At 40.4% G+C, this 20,040-nt stretch overlaps 3 protein-coding genes across 5 annotated transcripts; 1 reads left to right on the forward strand and 2 right to left on the reverse strand.

Moving 5' to 3' along the window:
- Positions 1–3,872: 3,872 nt before the first annotated feature.
- Positions 3,873–5,654, reverse strand: mrm1 (mitochondrial rRNA methyltransferase 1 homolog (S. cerevisiae)). The gene has a single exon (XM_005725779.1). It carries the CDS (start codon positions 5,244–5,246, stop codon positions 4,113–4,115), a length of 1,134 nt encoding a protein of 377 aa, XP_005725836.1. The 5' UTR covers positions 5,247–5,654; the 3' UTR covers positions 3,873–4,112.
- Positions 5,655–6,083: 429 nt separating this feature from the next.
- chmp2a (charged multivesicular body protein 2A) lies at positions 6,084–9,449 on the forward strand. Its single transcript, XM_005725780.2, has 6 exons — positions 6,084–6,271; positions 7,455–7,622; positions 7,705–7,884; positions 7,988–8,118; positions 9,145–9,206; positions 9,287–9,449. Exons 2-6 carry the CDS (start codon positions 7,455–7,457, stop codon positions 9,406–9,408), a joined length of 663 nt encoding a protein of 220 aa, XP_005725837.1. The 5' UTR covers positions 6,084–6,271; the 3' UTR covers positions 9,409–9,449.
- Positions 9,450–12,581: 3,132 nt separating this feature from the next.
- Positions 12,582–18,232, reverse strand: msl1b (MSL complex subunit 1b). 3 transcript variants are annotated; one of them, XM_005725783.2, is made up of 9 exons: positions 17,819–18,232; positions 16,625–17,296; positions 16,322–16,518; positions 15,669–15,982; positions 15,458–15,522; positions 15,289–15,356; positions 14,732–14,856; positions 14,573–14,645; positions 12,582–13,533 (listed from the first exon to the last, which is right to left on the reverse strand). In XM_005725783.2, exons 2-9 carry the CDS (start codon positions 17,219–17,221, stop codon positions 13,443–13,445), a joined length of 1,530 nt encoding a protein of 509 aa, XP_005725840.1. In that variant the 5' UTR covers positions 17,222–17,296; positions 17,819–18,232; the 3' UTR covers positions 12,582–13,442. The 3 variants fall into 3 exon arrangements, with proteins under 3 accessions (XP_005725840.1, XP_005725838.1, XP_005725839.1); XM_005725781.2 differs by having other exon boundaries at positions 15,627–15,982; XM_005725782.1 differs by lacking the exon at positions 17,819–18,232 and adding an exon at positions 17,594–17,792 and having other exon boundaries at positions 15,627–15,982.
- Positions 18,233–20,040: the final 1,808 nt, after the last annotated feature.

Consider the following 20,040-nt stretch of genomic DNA (forward strand, 5'->3'; position numbering starts at 1 on the left):
GCTACTGCCACCCTATGGAGACCGAGATGTCCTGTCAGGTTTTTAGTTTTCATAAAGAAGCTCCACACCCAGAAGATTTTTAAAGAGCCAAATTATAATATATAATATTTCTTTCAATGTCTACAACATAACATTTTTGCACATAAAGAGAAAAAAAGCGTCTTCTAAGGACAGCGCGAAAACAGTAAATAAGGAAAAATAGCCACCTCTTTCCTATTGGTGGAAACGGCAACACGTGGGTTTCGTATGATTAGGAAGAAGGGGAGGTTTTGGGTGTGATGGTGTCGCCTATGAATTTGGACACCCTCATAGTGATTTATTTTTTTATTTTTTTTGGTGGGGGGGGGGGGGGGGGTTAAGTTTTTTTTTTAGATCTTAGAGTTAGGGTATAGTTAGTGTGCAATGTAAACTGTCTCCAGGTGGAAAACCGGAGAAGTGAAAGACCTATTTAGAGGCCTGCAGGGTTTATCCCTGTGGTTTTCTCCTCTGTCTTTGTACTGGCAAAAATAATTTCTGGGACATTTTATCGTAACACCTGATTGTTTTCTCGTTTTAGTTATAGTAGTATTTTTAAATGGCTGTACAATTTTTTTTTGAACACCAGATGTGTTGGCTGCATTTTTAGATAAATAGTTGTATATAACTTTATTGTTTACAAAATGTATGCATAAGTTTTCAAAATGTACAATTTATATTTGCATTTGAAGTTGTGAAAATAATTTACTAAACATGTTTGTGGTTTTTACAGTTAAAAAAAACTACTACTAGGATTTTATGTTTTTTGTGTGATTTCAGATCAGTTGTGTTAATACAGTATGTCAATGAAATAATAACTGTAAATCCAGACACGTGAGGTTGTGCTGAAAAGAATGATGCCAAGCAAGGCAAGGTAAAAAAATAAAATAAAACAATTTGAAGGTGAAATACAAATTTAAAATCTTGTTCCTGACAGTGTAATTTTTTTCCAAAAGCGAAACTTAAGTTAGACCTTTCCTTGTAAATGAACCGCCCCATGTTGTGTTGCTTTCTGGATTTTATACGTATTGGGCTACATATTTATTTATTATACAGGCTGTACAGTGCATAAACTCAAAATTCACATGTTTTATGTAACTGAATGTTTAACTATGTGGTCTACATAACATGTTTATACTTACTGCATTTGAATCATTTTAACCATATGTAAAACCTGCGTTTTGGGTTTTTTTAAAAAAAGCTTTGATTTTGCCACCCAATCTGATTTCCATGCCACCCTCATGCCACCCTGAGACAATTTCTCTAGATCCGCCCCTGACGCTTATTTAAAAGGAGCTACAACAGCAGGTCATTCCATGTGGCGGTTATGACAGATTTTTTACACTAGACACGCTTCCTGACACAACCCGAAAGGGACTTGTGCCAACTCCTGTGATGAAACTGGGAATCTTTCGCTTATTTGCAAATGTGTTAAACCACTATTTTATTATGCGACAGTTTTAAACATTTCATCTGTCCCTGACAAATGCCACCCATTACATAATAAAGACAAGCTAAAACTACCACTGAAATAACAAAAAACACAATTAAAAAAATTTGAAGCACTTAAACTAAAATGAGGAAACCCACACTGGTGACTAACCTGTGTTTAAGTGAATTGGAAGACAAACATTCTAATAATATAAATTAAAACTGATAAACTGTGATCATATTCTGAAATTTGACGTTGAAGAAAAGCAGAAAGTATAAGGGTGAATGTTAAAATCCTAAATAAGATTTACCAAACTAAGTTTGACCTCTTAAGAGTGAGGATTGGTTTGGATGTAAATAGCTGTTATAGTGAAAGCTTGGAAAGCTTTTAGCTTTCTGGAAAAAATGTGGATCTTGGTGCAGTCCAAAAGGACTTAATTACCACCTGATGAAAAGTATCATTTAGGCACAAGTCGAACCTCCTGAGTAAACCACTGATGTGTGTAACTGATATGAAAGCCATTATATGAAAATAATAATAAAAAAATACTTTATTTATATAAAAATCTAGGAAATGACTGTGTTACAGCAGTCAGAATATGAAAAATTAACTTTTATGTATCTGTTTTGTTCTAGCTTTCATTATATTCTCTTCAAATGCTATTTTCTTTGCTAGATAATGAAAGTTGGTTTGTATTTGCAGTTTTAGTTGTAAAGGTTTAAACAAAAAAAATTAGTATATTTCCACAAACTTTTTATTTTTTCATTAATTTGTAAATGTCACTTTAAGTTTTCAGTTTCTACAAAAAAACGAAAAGTGTTTTTTAAATGGAGATCTTATCTCAGTAACATGACCAAAAGTATGTAGACATCTCCTACTGTCTTTCCTTTATTCTTAGGATTCTTGTTAATAGAAGTGTAAGAACTGCTTGTTTTTCCTGATAGTAAAGAAGAAGACAACACTCATGGGAACACACCTGTCACAGGAGATGAGCAAAACTATCAACTTACAACCTGACAACCAATAAAAATTGTGCATTTGCCCTGGGCTTCAGTAAATAGTTTTACAGTTTGGTGAGGAAGAACCTGACAAGCTTGCATGGAGCCCTGACGTCACCCTCATTCATGCCTCCAAGATAAACTAAAGCAGCAGATGTGATCGACACCTTATCAGCCAGTATCAGTGCTGCACGTCACTGATGGTCTTGTGACTGATAAATTCCCCGCTGCTGTGATCATATGTTCACAAACCTTTGGACACGTAGTGTTTGATGTGCAGCGTAACCGCAGTCTTCTTTCCTCAGTGGACAGTCGACGTGTTGCAGCAGGAAAAGCTCTGGTTTATTAATCAGGGCTGCATTCCACTTAGGGGAGGTCCTCCTACTGTGCATGTCTACTCATTGTCATGGTGTACTGGGGCAGTAAATGCACATGAGTCATTATGGTGTCACTTATTCCACAGGTGTTTCTTTTCTTTGGTCAAGGGTCAACATGTGTACAATAAAAAATGTGTAAGGCAAAGACAAAAGACAGCAGATGAAGAGAAAATTGAAATCAGTTGACTTAAAATGTAAGTTATATGCTGAAACTAATATATATATATATATGCACATTTTTGGAGGAATAGTCCGAAAAGTTATCTGCCATTCCCTACCTGCCACTTATCCAACCTAAAGTAGCGGGTAGGGGTTGGAACCTATTTGTTGTGATGGGAGACACCTCTGAGGTGGATGAGAATCTTGTGGGACACACAAGCAGCTGCTGGCCAACCAATCAGAGATAGCGGTGATTGCAAAAGAGCAGAAGACAGCAGCTGTGATAGATTTGGCAATAGCAGCTGACAGTAGCATTAGATAGAAGGGATATGAGATAATCAAGAATTCCCAGTGGCTCAAGGAACAACTGGAAGGTAAAATCAAAGCGTCCCACTGGTAACAGGAGCTGGAATCATGGCTCCAACAGTCTCTGGGAACAACATCAGAGGTCTCTGTTCAGGAAGGTGCAGCCGAACCATCAAATCCTCAAACATCCAGGCCTCTGGAGGAGGACCAAAACTTAAACAAGAAACACTGTGTTACCAAATATTTTTTTTGCAAATGCAGAAAATCATAATTAGATTTACTGTATCAACACACAACCAAGGGTCTGTGAGGAGGACAGCAACATTTGTGAGGGGGATAAAAGAAACCTTGTGTGGAGCAAAACACAGTAAAAGTGTAGCTGTCACGCTTGGTCCTCATGCTTCAATTGTGCAATCAAAAGTTCCTCAAACTGACATGTGGAGGACATTTTGCACCTTGAAACTTTGGCGTACCCAAATCCATGTTTGATTATACAGAAACCTACCTTAAAATGTGAGCAAAAGACATAAAAATAATAGACACTACACAGTCCTGATGCTGGGCGACCAGGACGTACTCCTGTACTCCGGTACTGAATCAAAACACACATGGATAAGGTTTGAAAATGTGGACGTTTACCTATGTTTAGTTTATTTATATAGCACATTTAATTGCAACAGTAGTGTTGGCTAAAGTGCTGTACAAAGATACAAATTACACAGTAAGATGACTTAAAACATTGATATCAAGTAACAAGTATCAAATAACACCAATGCCAAATAACAGATAGCAGAGAAAATATAGTCAACAAATCCCAGGAAACAATCACGAGCTCCTGGAGGACAGCAAAGAGTGCAGCAGGATGCCTGTGGCTACAGAAACGTTGAGAGACTCTATGCCAGGCACCAGCTCCCTGCCCGCTGGGATGGTGAGAAGTGTCTGACACGTGGAGAGCAGCTCCTTGGAGAGTCCTTCTCCTTCTCCTCCCATCAGCAGCAACGTGGGTTTGGTCATTTTAAAGTCTGAACACTTGGTGATGGGCACCTGCAACACTTCTGCTTCCTGTCCCACTGTGCCAACCACCTGCCAGCCCTGCTCCATCTTCAGCTTCAACATCTCTGCAAGGTTTTCATATCCATACACCCCCATCACCTCCATAATGCCCGAGCTCGCCTTGCTGACCACTGGAGACAGCGGGCAGGTGTAGCGAAGACTGCTGGCGACTCTGTCCACCCCGAGGAAATAAGCAGAGCGCAGGATGGCGCCGAGGTTCATGGGGTCGTGGATTCTCTCCAGAACGAGCCACAGTGGAGCATCTTTCCTGCTGGGTGCAGAGTCCTCGGTGAGGTAGCTCAGGGGACTGGCAAGCAGGCACACTCCCTGATGGACTCCCCCATTGGACATCTTGTCCAGCTCCTTCCTGCTGACCCGATGGACTCGAACTCCTCGCAGATGAGCCTCCTCGCACACCTTCAACACAGACGCCCTGTGAGAGGCCTCGCCATCTTTTACAAACAGCTTACGGACCCTCCTCCTTCCCTGAGTGAGAGCCAAGAAGCAGGGAGCAACGCCAAAAACAACCTCGCAGTCCTTAGATTTGGCTTCAGGTGCAGGTTTCTGCTTCACCTGCCTCTCCCTCTCTGCAGGGAAATCGTCCAAGCACAGTTTCCTGAGTTCAGGTGACACTCTGAAGTCATCTCCCCTCATCTGCTTCTGCAGCAGTGAGATCTCACTTTTAAAGACTTTTCTTTGAGTTGACCCCTCATGCTCCTGCCCTTCTGCAGGCTTGTGCTGGACCCTGGAGCGCCCCCTCGCTACAGGGCTGACCTTGCTGTCCTTTGGGTTCAGGTGTGAAGCTGTTACGTAGTAAAAGGCAACCTGGGAGGCTGATAAAGGTGCGTGAAATCTTCTGTTCAATACAAGCAGCAACCTGCGCTGATTTGCAATAAATCCAGCCATATTTATACAAGGGGCAGCCTCTGCACTGGAGAAACTCGAATCAGCTTCCCGAGAAGTCCATCAATCCACAGATGTGTCAGAGACCTTCACTGATAATCTGTCACGATGAGTTAAAGAACCAACTTCCTATCTCAGCAGACATGCTTGTAGCCTTTACGCACATGTGCAATCCAGTCTCAGCAAGCAGCGGATATTATGACCTGACGTGGAGTCATTTACCCTACAAAATAAAAGCCTGAGACTGCTAGTCTGATGACAGGCGTCACCCAAAGCTGGAAATGTATGGAATTAAAATAATACATTTCGCATAAATAACATTTTTCTTACGGGGTCAAGTCTGACATGTACTTTTGTTGCTGTTGTAATATTTAGTTTCATTTTCGTACTGGTCATTAAACGTCTATTTCTATGGATAAACTGTTATTTAATTACTTTTCTGTTGTATTATCTATTTGGTTTTATTTGTATAATTTTATCGTTATTGCATGTTTTGCTTTGCTTTAATTTTAATCAGTATATTTTTCTATATGTTTTATTTCCCAACTTCCCAACTGTGACAAATATTTTTAAAAAGACAAAAATCAAAAAGAAAGAATTAGGGTGGGGCCAATAGCTTTTTCACAGCACTGTATGGCTGTAAGATTCCTTTGTTACAGCTTGTTACAGCTTCCTTTGTTAAGAATTAAGTTAAACGCAAAAAATAAATAAATTAAATAAATAACAATAGCTTGTAGCTATCTTTTTTAGCTAGCTTTACTGTATAAGAGTTCTCTAGCTTTTATTTTGAAATGTATGTCTGTCTTTCTCGGTGTCGACTGTAGGCACGTGACAAATGTGACACCATGGTAAAACTGACGTCTGCCTGGGTGTGCACGATGGCGTAATTTCCGGGAAGTAAAAGTCTAGCAACACGGAAGCGTAGGAAAGAAAACAAATAACCGTTTAAATTTGTTTCGAGCAGAAGTCGGAGCTGACGCCTCTTCGCGCCGTGTTCGCCGTCTGGACCCCCGTCTCCACCGTACACGGTGAGATTTAACCGCCGGCCTCACGCTGTGGTGGGGTTACCTGTTGGTTTTTGTCGCCCTGCCAGAGGGGGAGAACAACCGAGCTAAACAAGGCTGGATTTAGACTTCAGGCCTTTGGTCACATAACTGACTGCTGAGTAACCGTCCAGTAAACAGGGGCTCGTGACAGCCCGAGACGGCCTTAGAAACACGTTTATATGTGTAGAAAATGTCGCTGTAAATTTGTTTAGAGTGGGGGTTTTATTTGTACGGAAGGCAGAGAAGTTCAAATAGAAACCCCCCATCTCGTATTCTCACATCCACCAACTGACCAAATGTCAGGCATTTATTTATCAATTTATTGACACAGTAATGATGAAAAGCGATTTTAATAATTAATAATGTGTTTGTAAGCCAATGGAGTGAGCTCAGGTTTGAGTTAGGATTATGATGTCTGATATTTCAGGCTTAAAATAACCATTAATGTCCACTGTTATTGGTGTAAGTTTTAGTATTTTTAATTTTAATTATTTATATATTTACTTGGGGGTGGGGTGGGGGGGACTGGTGATCAGAATACACACCACAATATAAACACAGGAGTTTTTGAAGGGAGCTGATTCATAGTCATGTGGTCATCTCAGGTCTCAGGAAATGTGGAACAAAGCCTCACCAGGCTCACCGAGACTAAAACTGCAGACTCCATTGTCCATATTTTCATGTAATTTCAGTCTGCGTTTATCAAAATTTCAGTTACTTTTATTTTTCTCCATTCTAATTTTAAATTTTTATTAATCTTTTGTTTTTGTTACCTGTTTTTGTTATCTTGACCCACATGGATTTATTTTAACTCCATGTGTGACAGAGAAGCTCATCAGAGAAGAAGGGAAATCCTTGACACTTTTTGTTTTGTGGAAGACTGTTACCTGTTCAACTGATTGATTAATCGAATAATGAACCAGATAAAAACGATTTAAAGGCACTGGCGTATTCGATAACCTATAGATAGATAGATAGATAGATAGATAGATTAATCTCACTTTATAACTGAAGGTAGAGGGTACTTTCAATGGTTCCTGTTGTTTCTTACTCAATCACCACATCATATGGCTACTGATCCCAGAGGACTGCAGGAATATAAAAAAGGAGCCATAACTGATATTTGTTTGATCAAATTTGATCCTCTGCTTATATCCACATCCAGATGGATTTCCTGTTTGGAAGGAGGAAGACTCCGGAGGAGATGCTGAGGCAGAATCAGCGGGCACTCAACCGAGCCATGCGAGAACTGGACCGGGAGCGAATGAAGCTGGAGCAGCAGGAGAAGAAGATTATCGCTGACATCAAGAAAATGGCCAAACAGGGGCAAATGGTGAGGCCGTGGGGCTTGTGAGCAGAGTTTCGTTTGTACCGGAAGAATGTTCACAGTGATTTTATCGTTTCGGTCTTTGCAGGACGCCGTCAAGATCATGGCCAAAGATTTAGTGCGCACTAGGCGCTACGTTAAGAAGTTCATCATGATGAAAGCCAACATTCAGGCGGTCAGCCTGAAGATACAGACACTGAAGTCCAACAACAGTATGGCGCAGGCGATGAAAGGCGTCACCAAAGCCATGGCCACCATGAACAGACAGGTCCGATAACCAGCAAACATTCTGTGATCCAGCTTTTAAAAAATAGTAATGCACTGTGCTCAACGTGCTGACAGACTCTCATTTATTCATCCCATCCCCACAGCTGAAACTGCCTCAGATCCAAAAGATCATGATGGAGTTTGAGCGACAGAGTGAAATCATGGACATGAAGGAAGAGATGATGAACGACGCCATCGACGACGCCATGGGAGACGAGGATGATGAGGAGGAGAGGTGAGGGATTCTCAGAGCATCGGAACATGACCAGACCAAAGTACTGAGCTGTTCAGTCTCTTAATCTTGGATCTCAGGTGTTTTCAGTCTCAATGCTACAGGTGTATAAATCAATCACCCAGGCCTGTGATTTATTTTTACAAATATTTGTGAAACAAAGAGCTCAATGATTTCCAGCGTGGTACTGTAATAGGATGCCAGCATGGCACCAAGTCATGTGTTTAGGAACCAGAGAAACTCAACTAAAAAATGAAGCTACAGAGCGGGTCTAGAAGTTGCCAACGTTCTGCTGAGTTCATAACTGTAGAGCTCCAAACTTCCTCTAGCATTAACATCAGCACATAAACTGTGGACGTGGAGCTTCCTGACAATGGATTTCCAAGGCCAGGAAGCTCCTGTAGTTGAGATCTTTCTTAAATTTTTAAAACATTAAAAACAAAACTAATAAAATATGAGAAAGGTGTAATATTGGACAACTATCATTTGGAATAAACAGTTTAAAAGAAGGGTGCTAGTATATCAACAGCACTATAGTACAGCATTTAAATCAAAGTATAAGATAAATTATGTGGAAGTAGAACCTTTGAATCTTTTAATTTCATCATATTTCCCATCATCTTTCGCAGCTGTGTAAAAATGAAGCTACAATAAGCAATTTAGCTGCTAATTTACATCCGTAGTGCCCATCAGTGACAGGTAGCATGAAACGAAGCTGACAGATATACAACAGAACACACTTACGGACAAAAGACAAATATGAGCTAAAAGTGATCACAGATCTGGTGTGTTTGAGATCTAGAACACTCTTTTATTCTATTACTTTTTTTTAAAAAGTTTTGTTTGTTTGTTTTTTATTGACAGTAGTGAGATACCCTCTGTGGTGGCCCTGCTGTCCTTTGATTTGATTAGATGATTTATTAAACAGTCTTCTTTAAAATCATTTAAAGAAGAAGTTTATCTGGCACCCAATATCAATACGACTGGCAGACTTCTGATTTACTCTCCATGTCTGTGCTTCCTACACAGCGACGCCATTGTGTCCCAAGTGCTGGATGAGCTGGGTCTGAACCTGTCCGATGAACTGTCAAGTAAGAAAAAAAAACACCCTTTTACGTTTTTTTCTTTGAATCTCTGGATATTTTCTTTTAACGCCCCGTGTTTATTTCAGGCTTGCCGAGCACTGGCGGAAGCCTGTCGGTGGCAGGAGGGAAGAAGGCGGAGCCTCAGGCGACCCTGGCCGACGCAGACGCAGACCTGGAGGAGCGTCTGAATAACCTTCGGAGAGATTGAGCGCTGTGGCGAAGCCTTTAATACAAACATACTCGAATCTCTGTGTCTAGATTCTATTGGAAGTAGAGCCAGCGGTACGCTGGTTTGTTGCAGCAGAACTGGGGTGTATGACAAAGGTGTATGGCTTTCTGTTTGAGGTGTTTTCTCATTATGTGTAATATGTATTTTATCCAAAAAAAAAAAAAAGCAAAAGGGTCATTATCCTTCATAGGTTTGGCAAATTGTTGCCTCATTTACGACTTTGCCAAATGACACAAGCTGACTTTATGTCACAGTCTGTAAATACTAACTCCTCCAGGCATGACGTTTTCACAAATTAAATTAACACTAATTATAAAACTGTTTAAGGAAATCCAAACGAAAGCTGGTAATATCACAAAAAATGACATTTTATATGGGTGACGTGAAGTTTTTCTTTTTTTTTTTTGTACATGAGGCTGTTTTGGTGTTTGTATCACCATAATCATAATAATAATACACTTGTAGCCTTTTTTGTTTAGTAGATGGAATCTGCGGTTTGTCAGGGTTTACCTGAAGATGCTGTGCAGGAAGTTGAAATATCGGCATCTTTTGCAGCTGCATTCACAGATTTTACAGATTATATTTGGAAAGAAAGGTGAGGTCAGCTGACTTGGCACTCTTAAGATTTATTTCACCAAAATGTTAATAAAGAGTCAGTGGTGTTTATTTTTGACAAACTGTCCTGTTTTGTTTTTTTTCTCTATTCAATAAACATTTTTTCCAGATTTAAATAACTGGCTGTGTGATCAGAGTGTTATTTTTAGCAGATTCTACCTGAACATCTCAGACAAAATTCCAGGGGAAAGATAAACTTAATGTGAATTAAATCACAGCTGTTATTCGTTTATTTCAATTATTCAGTTTTCTGAAAAACTGCTTGAGATAGGTTTTCAATATCTGCTACTGAGGTTCTATGAACATGTGTTGTTAGTTTAGAGAACTGAGAAGAAGTCTGAAGTCTTGAGTCACGCATCATTTCTTTATATTTTCCTCAGCCATAAAAGGCTGATGGGGTATGTGCGTCACCCCACTGGGACACCTTAATTTGTGAAGGCGATAACTCGAGAAGGAAGTCACTTAGGATTTTCAAATTGATACCACAGGTGTATCTACTACAAATCTTGGACAAGTTCGAATCTCACTGAGCTTGATGGCAAGGACAGAAAAAGCTTTCTGAAAATTACGTGAATGTGATAACTTGAGAACAAGGCAATGTAGGATTTTGAAACTGATACTATAAGTGTGTCTGCTGTGACATTGAGAGGCAGCACTGGTGGTTGCCAGTATTTTTTTAAGGTGTTCTTCAGCACCAGTTCTCCAGGCCTTTCTCGATGTCTTTTAAAGTTTTTCTTTGGACATTGGCTGCTTTTTCACTCATTTCCCATCCAGTCCTTGTACCTGATCAATTGCAGAGGAATGCTTCTTCCTATGTTCACCCACTTAACACTGACCTATGAACCATGCAAGCATAAAAAAAGTCTCCTGATTCAGTGTTTACACAAAACACACAACAAAGAACCGGTTTTAAGTTGTATATTTAGGTACTTTGTTACTAGCAGTCATAAGATCAAAGACTTTGGTCCCATTTCTTTAGCTGAATCTACAAAGTGCCAGAAACAACAGTTTGAGTGATATAAAATTTTATACCAACAAGGTGATTCCCAAAGAGCTACCAGCTGAAAACCTGGCATATCTGGGCATGGTGTGCAGCGTGTCTGTAAGAACAATGAGGAAAGTGGACAAGCGGCGCACAAAAGATGATGCCGGACCTGAGAAATGACTCTGACCCTTCAGTTGATCCATCTACTCCAAGGGAGAAAAGGCAGATTACACAAGAACTGGGCTCAAAATCAGCAGGTCGTCTTACAGAGCGATTTTAAATATCTGAAGTTTTAGTCCAGACTGAGGTACAACTGTGAGTCTACAGTCATCTCTGAAACATGGTGGAGGCTCTGTGGTGGTTTGGGGATGAATTTCAGACAGTGGCGTTATAGATCTTGTGAAAATTGATGGAATTAAAAAAAAGTACGGTCATTTTTTGATCCATGCAATATCATCTAGAACAGCTTCATTTGTAAGCATAACACACTGCTGGTGCAGTAAAAGGACCAGCCAGGGGTGGGATGATCATGAGAACGAACAGCCCAAGACTACATGAAAGGAGCTTGTTAATGACCTGTTAACACCTGGAAATTTTCAGTTATACTTCCTCTCTACTCCAGTCATCGGGATCACAGGCACAGATAAAGGAGATGAGGCTGAAGTTGTACACGGTTAAATCTAAACAGTTTTTGTGCTATGTATGGAAAAAATAGCTTTTATGTATTTTTCATAAACAACCTCCTAGTGTACATTTGTACCCACTTCATCCCTATCAAATAACCACATCCACATATGATAGACATATTCATTTTATTCCAAAAAAAGTTTTACTTTCAAAACTGTCAATTTGTCAACTTACAATCATAGAACGATATTGATGTACTCAACACTTCCAACATTAAATAATAAAAAAATAACAGCAATGTTTTATGTACATTTGTTTCTGAAAGCTATGTACAGAAAAACAACAGGAAAAAACAAAAAACAAAAACTGACTTTGTATTTCCAGAATGTGCCGCATATGCAGGTGCACACTGAGCAGCTGAAAAAAATTGAAGCTGCAGAAAGCTGTTGCATCAAATGTAGAAGAGGCTGAGAGAACACAGCGAAGAGGAAAACCTGCAGAAACCAAACACTGCGACTGTGACTGAGATGAACTCGCAGAGGGAGAGATTAACTGGCAGCGTGTTAAAGAGCGCGCACAGACTACAGCTAGAAAGCTTCTAAAACGGCTCCCGTGAACGTCAGGAGTCTGATGCGTACACCTAAATCGTATATTTACTGGACACAAGCTATTTTTTTTTGATTTGAAACAAAAGAGAAAAATCAAGATCAAAAATCAAACTTTGTTATTATCAGATCGGCCGAACTGAGCGGCCAAAGGTCATGCTTTCAAGACAGTATTTTTGTAGCCCAATGAGCAGAGATTATTCTCCATTTTGGGGCAAAGCCATGCTAATACCTTTTTATTTTTTTATCATTTGGAAACAGCTAAAGAGAGTCCATGCATCTCACATAAAAAAGGAACTAACAGAAACAAAACCAAAAAAAACCAAAACCAAAAAAAACCCAAAACAACAACAACAACAAAAAAAGGGGACAGGTTACTGAATTCGACGCCAAGTTTACCACCCGAATAATTTCCTGTACCTTTGTTCTCAAACCCAATCATCTGATTGTTTACATTTTTCACCTTACACTGGATTGGCTCGATTATTTTATATATATATATATGCATATATATGAAATCATGCTGGCTCAAAACTCCCAATAATCACACCTAACATCGATAAAATCTTAATGCAGTCGTGTGCAATCGATATAGGCAATACACAGCACGACATTGATGCGGGGAGAACAGGCGCGGTGACACAACCCAAGCGAAAAGGATGCAGCTGCATTGCTCGCGAAGCTCTATTTTCAGTCAAAGTGGCTTTAAATCGTTCCCTCTACACGTATGCACAAAGATTAGAGCTCCTCAGCTTGTCCCTTAATACTACCGACCCCATATAACACAACAGAAACACCACATCTGTTTGATTAAGTCTATGGGTCTTTTTTACGTCTGTGGTGCAGATCCACCAAAAAAGTATCAGGACATGCATGTAACTCTTGGTAAATGTGTAATTATGAACAGCTGCTGACTTGAGGGCTGTAATCTTCTGGCATGAAGGGCTCAGCCTCTCTTTTAAGAGACCGAAAACATCAAGGACACCCTGCCCTGCAGATATCGTCCATCCTTTACCAAAACTCAGGAGAGCAAAAGCAACAGTGACAGTTAAACAAAGCGACTAGTGATGCGACTCCCTGCCACACCAGCAAATTTTTTTGTTTTGTTTTTTTTAATCTGGGTGTGGAGCATCATCATAATCATCTTCTTCTCCCACCACTGCTGCTGTTTTTTAAGGGCTTCACTTCCTGCAGGTCCGGTGAGGCGTGTGTTTCTTGGGAACCTCAATGCGGCACCGGCTGCGGTCATCCAGCCAAGGCAGCTCAAAGTTCCTGGAGAGAAAACAACGGACAGTCGACCCTCAGTTCAAGAGTAAAGACGAGTGAAAATAACTGGAATGCTCCTGCTGCTTTTTCTCATTTTATATCATATATATGCTACACACACAGAGTTACAATGACAGATGCTGATATTAAAAACAGCTTCAGGTTCTTATAAAAGCATCGGCGTATACCAAAACTTCAAACCTTTTGTTTACGAAGGCCAGACAATATAGTGGTAAAACTACAATATTTATTAGAGACTAAATGTTGAAAAGATGAGATATGTGAGTGAATTGCACATAAAACAGATGCTTAATGGCCTTATCAACATACCATCACTGAATAATAATATTAAACCCTCTGGTGTCTGTTCATTTTTCACTAGAGTGGGGTGAGTGGTGTCCTTTAGCAGCTTTATTAAAATATAATTTATTTATTTAAAGTTTGTTTGTTTTGTTTATAATAATAATTTAACTCCTGGCTCAAAGGGAGCTTGTTTCAAACTGATGGGCTGCACCAAAGCACCGTATAAGCTAAATAAGGATATGTAACTGTTAATCATCAAAGCTACTGTGATAGTCCAAGGACAAAAAAAAAAAAGGACTGCATTAGGTTCCATTTAAATCATTTTATCCCAGCTTTAAATGAATACAGGCCTGCAATAAATTACAGAAGAAATACAGCAGGGGAAGAGGTGGACTGTGAAAATGGCCTTCACTTCATTTGATGTTTTGTCTTAAATGAAACTCAGACTACACAAAGATTTTAGCTATGATGTTTGTTCAGTTAGAGACAAATTTCTGTTACCATGTGAGCCAAACAGGCAGGTGAGTGGGGCTGCTGTGCTCACTCAACCATATTAAGGATATATGGCCCTACTGACACAGAAACAAAGTAGTGCCTGAGCTTTAACCTCACAGAGAGCACTTGTACATATGCTGAGCTTATTATTGGAAGCTTTGGCCATATTTAAAGATAATCCACCAATATTATTAACAGTTTGTATATTAATAAAGGAAAAGCCCAAAACAAAAAACTTTTAACTTACTGTTGTGAGAGTTTAGGCAGAGGCCGACCAAATGCAACCACAGGCAAGAAGGGAGTGATCACTATACTTTCAACTGGAAGAGAATTAAGAATTAAAATTAAGAATGAAAATCTCCTGGTTTGATTTAAGAATTACACTGCTCTAATACTAAAGATGTACCATCTTCGGTGTCGGGATAGAAGGACGACAACTCCGGCTCGGTCTCCTGGACAACTTTCTTCCTGTTCATGCGCTGCTGCAGACGCTGGAACATGCGCTGCTCTCTGATTCGCTGGATATCCCATCTAGAAACACGCAGGATTCGTTTACATGACAGGAAAAGTAAAGAGTGAGAGACAGGTGGTAGTGGGGCTGCTCAATTATGGCAAAAAATAAATTAAAAAACAAAAAAACAAAACACTATTTTGGATCGCTGATAATATCACACCTTCAGCTTTCATTCATTAAAATGGGGTGGGGGATACTTTGGCATTCTTCAACAATGAGAGCAGAACAGACCTTGATGTTTATTCATACTCTGGTCTTTAATATTTAAATCCAGGGCTCAGTTTAGACCAAGTCTCCGAAAATGCTCATCAAAACTATTTAATAATCAAAATTTAGATAAAATTGATCTAATACAGGTTGTTGCAGTTTACTCCAGCACCCATACCGCTCAACACTCAAGAAATGCATTTGTTAAAATGTTAAACCAAGTTTAAGTCAGCGACCGGTACCTTTTCCTCCTCTTCTCATCCAACTCGAGCTTTGAGTGACGTTTCAAAAACACGCCGTCGTCTAGCGGCTTGAGGGGAAACAGAAGTGAATTGTGAGTTAAAAATTCATTTGGATCTGATGTGAGTTCATTTTAGGAGGTACAAGTTTCTTTTCAGATGCGTCGCTCACCTCAGGGGGATTAAAGGAGGAGTCTTCATTCAGCGGCTCTATTATATTTTCCCTCCAAGATGGGACTAGGAGGTGAACAGAAGCAGGGAGAAGAGTTTATTCATAGATATTTTGTTCAGGACACTTTGAAGGATAAAGTGATTGAAGGTGGGATATAGGTTAGGCTTACAAACAATCAGCATATCATGTACTACATGAGGAGTCCACTCACTGGCCACCTCTTCCTCCTTTTTCGGGGAAGTCTCACGCAGGGGGGACAGAGGAGGTTGGTTCCAGCAACACAGATACATCTCTGTCGTTGACATGAAGGGGAGATCCTCCATCTGGCAGCTCAGTTCAGCCTCCTCTTTGCAAAGGAGCAAACCGTCCCTTTCTGCCCTCGCGGGAACAGTCTTCTCTGGGGTTTCCTTGCTGCGTAGCTCTCTCTGATTAGGAGAGCCAGGCTCAATTTCGGGCTTCTGCGGGCTCAACTTGGCACTTTTACCTCGAGATTTTTGCACTTTTGTATCACCAAAGCAAGATTTCCTAAAAATGAAAGACATAAAATGGAAATTGGCCTTTGGAAACACAAGTGGTCTACATACAGTACAGACAACAAGTCTGCGGCATCTTATCATGTTACCATTTATCTAACAGTATCAATTCCCCATTATTTCTGGATATTTAGGAAATAAATAATGGCAGTTTCCCTTTGGAGGACGGTTAAAATCTTTTTGGTCTTTCGTATGCAGAAAAATGTCACCTCATTTTCCTTTAATAACATGGACAAAGTCTGAATAGACCAAATTATACAGAACATTTTTTCACTTTATTATGTGGAACAGGAACAAACACTTGTGCTGCCTCTGCTGGCGTTTATTATACCTTTTATGACCTTTGCCACCCCGACTGAAGATGAGTGGCGTGGCTGGGTCAGGCTGTGGACTCTCGAGCTCCAGATCCCACATGTCCTCTTTGTCAGGGGTCCATGGCTCCAAGGGCTGGAAAAGGCGCTTATCACGGGGTGGGTCCTTCCTTGTGAGCTGAAGGCGGCGCTCCATTCGCTCAATACGTGCAAGCAGCTGCAAAAGAAGGAAGACATGAGTGTGGAAAAAAGCAACATTTCTGGGATAAAGAAGGAAAAAAGTGACAGAAAACACATTAAGACGGACCAAGACTTTAACGTACCGTCTCTTTGTCTGCTTTGAGCTCATCTATCTCCTTGTCCTTGGACTGGAGCTGTTGTTGCTGTTGTTCAATGAGGTCCAGCTGGAGGAGGAGAATCTGACGGAGGCAGTTGGCCTGTGTGTGAGGGTTGGCAGGGGTCTTCCTGATGTTCCTCCACTTACCCTCAGATGAGAGTTCGATGGATGCGGTGCCAAGCACTCCAGGTACAACCCCTTTCGCACTTTCATCAGCACCGGCATCCTTTGAGTTATTGTTCACAGCCATCTGAGGGTTTTCCATATTGTCAACAGAGAGGGGTTTACCTTTCACCGGGGTTCCCTCACCCCCCATTGGTCTGACAGGGGACAGTACCCCCACAGGTTTAGTGTCTCCTTGAACTACCTCTGCAACAGTGGCAGCGAGGGCAACCTTGCTTGTCATGTAATTCTGGTCTAAGTCCTTTGATTTGATTGGGATCTCGCCCCTCTGCACGTCTTGAACATCTATAACAAAGTCGCAGGACTCCCTCTTGAGGCTCACTGGGCTAACGGTGACGACCCCGGCATCAGCGTGCTGCCTGAATCGCGTGTTTGGATACAGCGTGGACCTCAGAGTCATGGCGAACACAACGACGACTTTTCATCCTGAGATTCAACCAGCAGCAACTTCACATGTGAACTCGAAGCTACTGTCCTGCAAAAACAAAGGACAAATTCATCCGTCTGGCTCCTCCTGTGTGTTTATTTCATAGAGTACAAAGTCTTTGCGCTTGGGGTAAAAAACATACACGGGCTTGTAACGGTTGGACAAATCAAAGAGGACTACACGGTTAAACTGTGTATGATTTGGGGGCACATTTTACAAAAGAAAATGCTCGCCGGGTTTGAAAACTGAAGCTAAGCTATACTAACACAGCAGTGCAAACACAGACACGCTGATTTGGTAACAAACTCGTGGGTTTGATGGGAATTTGACCCATTAATAATGCACCTGGGTCGACATTTCAGTGTGGAGGCTTCAAACAAGGACTCGGGAGTGGCTGTGTAGGACACTGGCATCAGCCATCTCCTCCATTTTGGTTCTCGCGGAATCACGAAAAAACAATAACAGCTAGCTAGGTGGCTAACGCTAACCGGTTAGTTAAACGGACAAACCGCGCGCCCGCAGAGGGCCGGCTGTAACGTACGCATTGTGATATTCATAATTCACACGTACCTGCTTTTTACCAACACGCTTTTATACGTTTTCAGCTTACATCGACTATTATTCAAGTCCACCTGCAACTGTCTTCACGTTCCCTCCTCAAGACTTGTTTTAAAGCGCTGACTACTGCGCATGCGTAATTTGTTGGATGGCCATTTCTTATGTTTTGGAGGTTTCCATCGGAAGGGCACCAGTAGGGGGCGCGAGAAAGCACAACGACGCTTTATACATGCATTAAACCAACATTAGATAATGAAATGGCGACATTTCGAGACCATTGTTAAACATTTTTCAAGTAAGTCGTTATAGACGCCGAGTATGTATTATTTGGAAGTGCATTTAGTCAAAGAGTAACTACTCCCTTTAGAGCTGCCTGAAAAGTCCCCCTGGATATTTAAAAAATGCAACCGAGTGAAGCAACCGGAAACAACGACTGAAGGGGCGTGTTCTAGTGTTACGTTGGTGTCACGTAAGAGGTCAACGTGTTACCTCCGTGGTTGGACGTCTATTTTTCAACTTTGAGCTGATAGAAACACTATGGACTTACATGAGAACTGTCTTTTGTTAAAAACTATAAATAAATAAATAATTCATTTTAAATGTAAATTACAAAATAAATATAGATTACAGTTGAACACCATTTTAAAAATTGTTTCTAACAGACAAAGGCTATTACTTCGAGGTTCAAATATGTAAAATACATAAGAAATTCCTGTCAGCAGATAGGCTGCTTTTTGCAAACGGACATCATACAGAGCAAAGAGTAGAAAAAATGTCTAAAACAGAGCTTTCAGAGTACTCTGAAGCCTGAGTTTTTGACCCACATGATTACCTACACAATTCAGCTTTTACACCACTCTGCATTAGTTATTATTAATCTCTGGCTCTCTTCCACAGCATTTCTTTGTCCTGTCTTCCTCCTTTCACCCCTAACCGGTTGCACTAGTTGGCTGCCCCTTTCCTGAGCCTTGTTCTGCTGGAGGTTTCTTCCTGTTAAAGAGGAGTTTTTCCTTCCCACTGCTGCCAAAGCGCTTGCTCACAGGAAATCGTCTGATTTTTGTGTTTTTTTTCTGTTTTCTCTGTATTATTGTAGCATCTGTACCTTACAATATAAAGTGCCTCGAGGCAACTGTTCTTGTGATTTGGCATTATAGAAACAAAATTTAAATGAAACTGAATTAACTATCTTAATATTTGAAAGCATCCACCCTATATATGATAGTAATGGGTCTTCTTTAAGCTATAATTTCAGTGTCACTGTGTGAGGGTTGCAATAGCTGAGGCTAAGGTGTTTTGTGAGAGGAGCAGTAGGTGTCATTACTTTGGAGAAAGTGTCATAGAGCAGAGGTTTCTCATTTTACGATAAGCATCAGTCAAACATCTTCACCGTATTTTCAACATGCTTTAATTTTCACATTGCCACTTTTTCATTAGTTTAATGGCCCACGCATTTTCCCATTTAAAGTTTATTACGTCCCTCTTTATCAGTAGTCACCTGTGTGTGTATGTGTTTCATTAATGACTTAATGTGTTGGAACTAAACTGTTTTTGTAGCTTTGGCTCATATTATCTCAGTGGAAACTATATAAAAGCCCATTTTCTGAAAGCAACACATCGTAGTAAGCAGTCTACAAATTTCTCTGGAAATTTTCCCCCTCTGCCTGCTTTAAAGACGTTTTATTCAAAGGTGAGAAAATATACTTGAATGGATTTCATGTAACTGCTCACACACTTGGTTTGAGCTGCAGAATATGCTCACCTTTCCTCCAGGTTGCTTAAAGTTGTTGAACTAAGTGTGGACCTTTCTCCAACAATCTCTGTTTTTCCTTTCAGGTCATCATGAAGGCTTTGTTGTTCAAACTTCTGATCATCTGCCTGCTGGGAGCCCTGCATGCAAAACCAGAAGAGATGGCGTAAGTCTCACTGTATGCTTTACATGCTTGTTTCCCCTGAACATACTGAGTGATAATTGGATTTAACGGCAATATTTATAAGACAAGGCTGCTCAAAATTCCAATGATTTTAAAACTTTTTTACTTGCATTTACTTTATATATTTAATTTTAGAGAATTTTATAACATTGAATGCTTATAAATTAAACTTTGGAGTGAACTGTAGACTGTGTACAGTCTACAGTTTTGCTGTATTTGAACCTCACTGTTCTATAGGACAGTGAGGTTCAAATACAGCAAAACTCATATTTAGCTTGACTTAAAATGTAAAAGTTGGGATTA

Source organism: Pundamilia nyererei, unplaced genomic scaffold, assembly GCF_000239375.1.
Source record: "Pundamilia nyererei isolate P.nyererei 1_Seehausen unplaced genomic scaffold, PunNye1.0 scaffold00017, whole genome shotgun sequence".
Classification (NCBI taxonomy): Eukaryota; Metazoa; Chordata; class Actinopteri; order Cichliformes; family Cichlidae; genus Pundamilia; species Pundamilia nyererei.

Excerpts from the sequence above, each read along its gene's own strand:
- msl1b (XM_005725781.2), bottom strand. The coding sequence starts at position 17,221 with ATGACTCTGAGGTCCACGCTGTATCCAAACACGCGATTCAGGCAGCAC. Across the intron at positions 14,857-15,288 it reads GATGAGAAGAGGAGGAAAAG|ATGGGATATCCAGCGAATCA; the intron begins GTACCGGTCGCT and ends GCGTGTTTCTAG. Across the intron at positions 13,534-14,572 it reads CTGCCTAAACTCTCACAACA|GAACTTTGAGCTGCCTTGGC; the intron begins GTAAGTTAAAAG and ends TTTTCTCTCCAG.
- mrm1 (XM_005725779.1), bottom strand. The coding sequence starts at position 5,246 with ATGGCTGGATTTATTGCAAATCAGCGCAGGTTGCTGCTTGTATTGAAC.
- chmp2a (XM_005725780.2), top strand. The coding sequence starts at position 7,455 with ATGGATTTCCTGTTTGGAAGGAGGAAGACTCCGGAGGAGATGCTGAGG. Across the intron at positions 7,885-7,987 it reads TGGCCACCATGAACAGACAG|CTGAAACTGCCTCAGATCCA; the intron begins GTCCGATAACCA and ends CCATCCCCACAG. Across the intron at positions 9,207-9,286 it reads CCTGTCCGATGAACTGTCAA|GCTTGCCGAGCACTGGCGGA; the intron begins GTAAGAAAAAAA and ends TGTTTATTTCAG.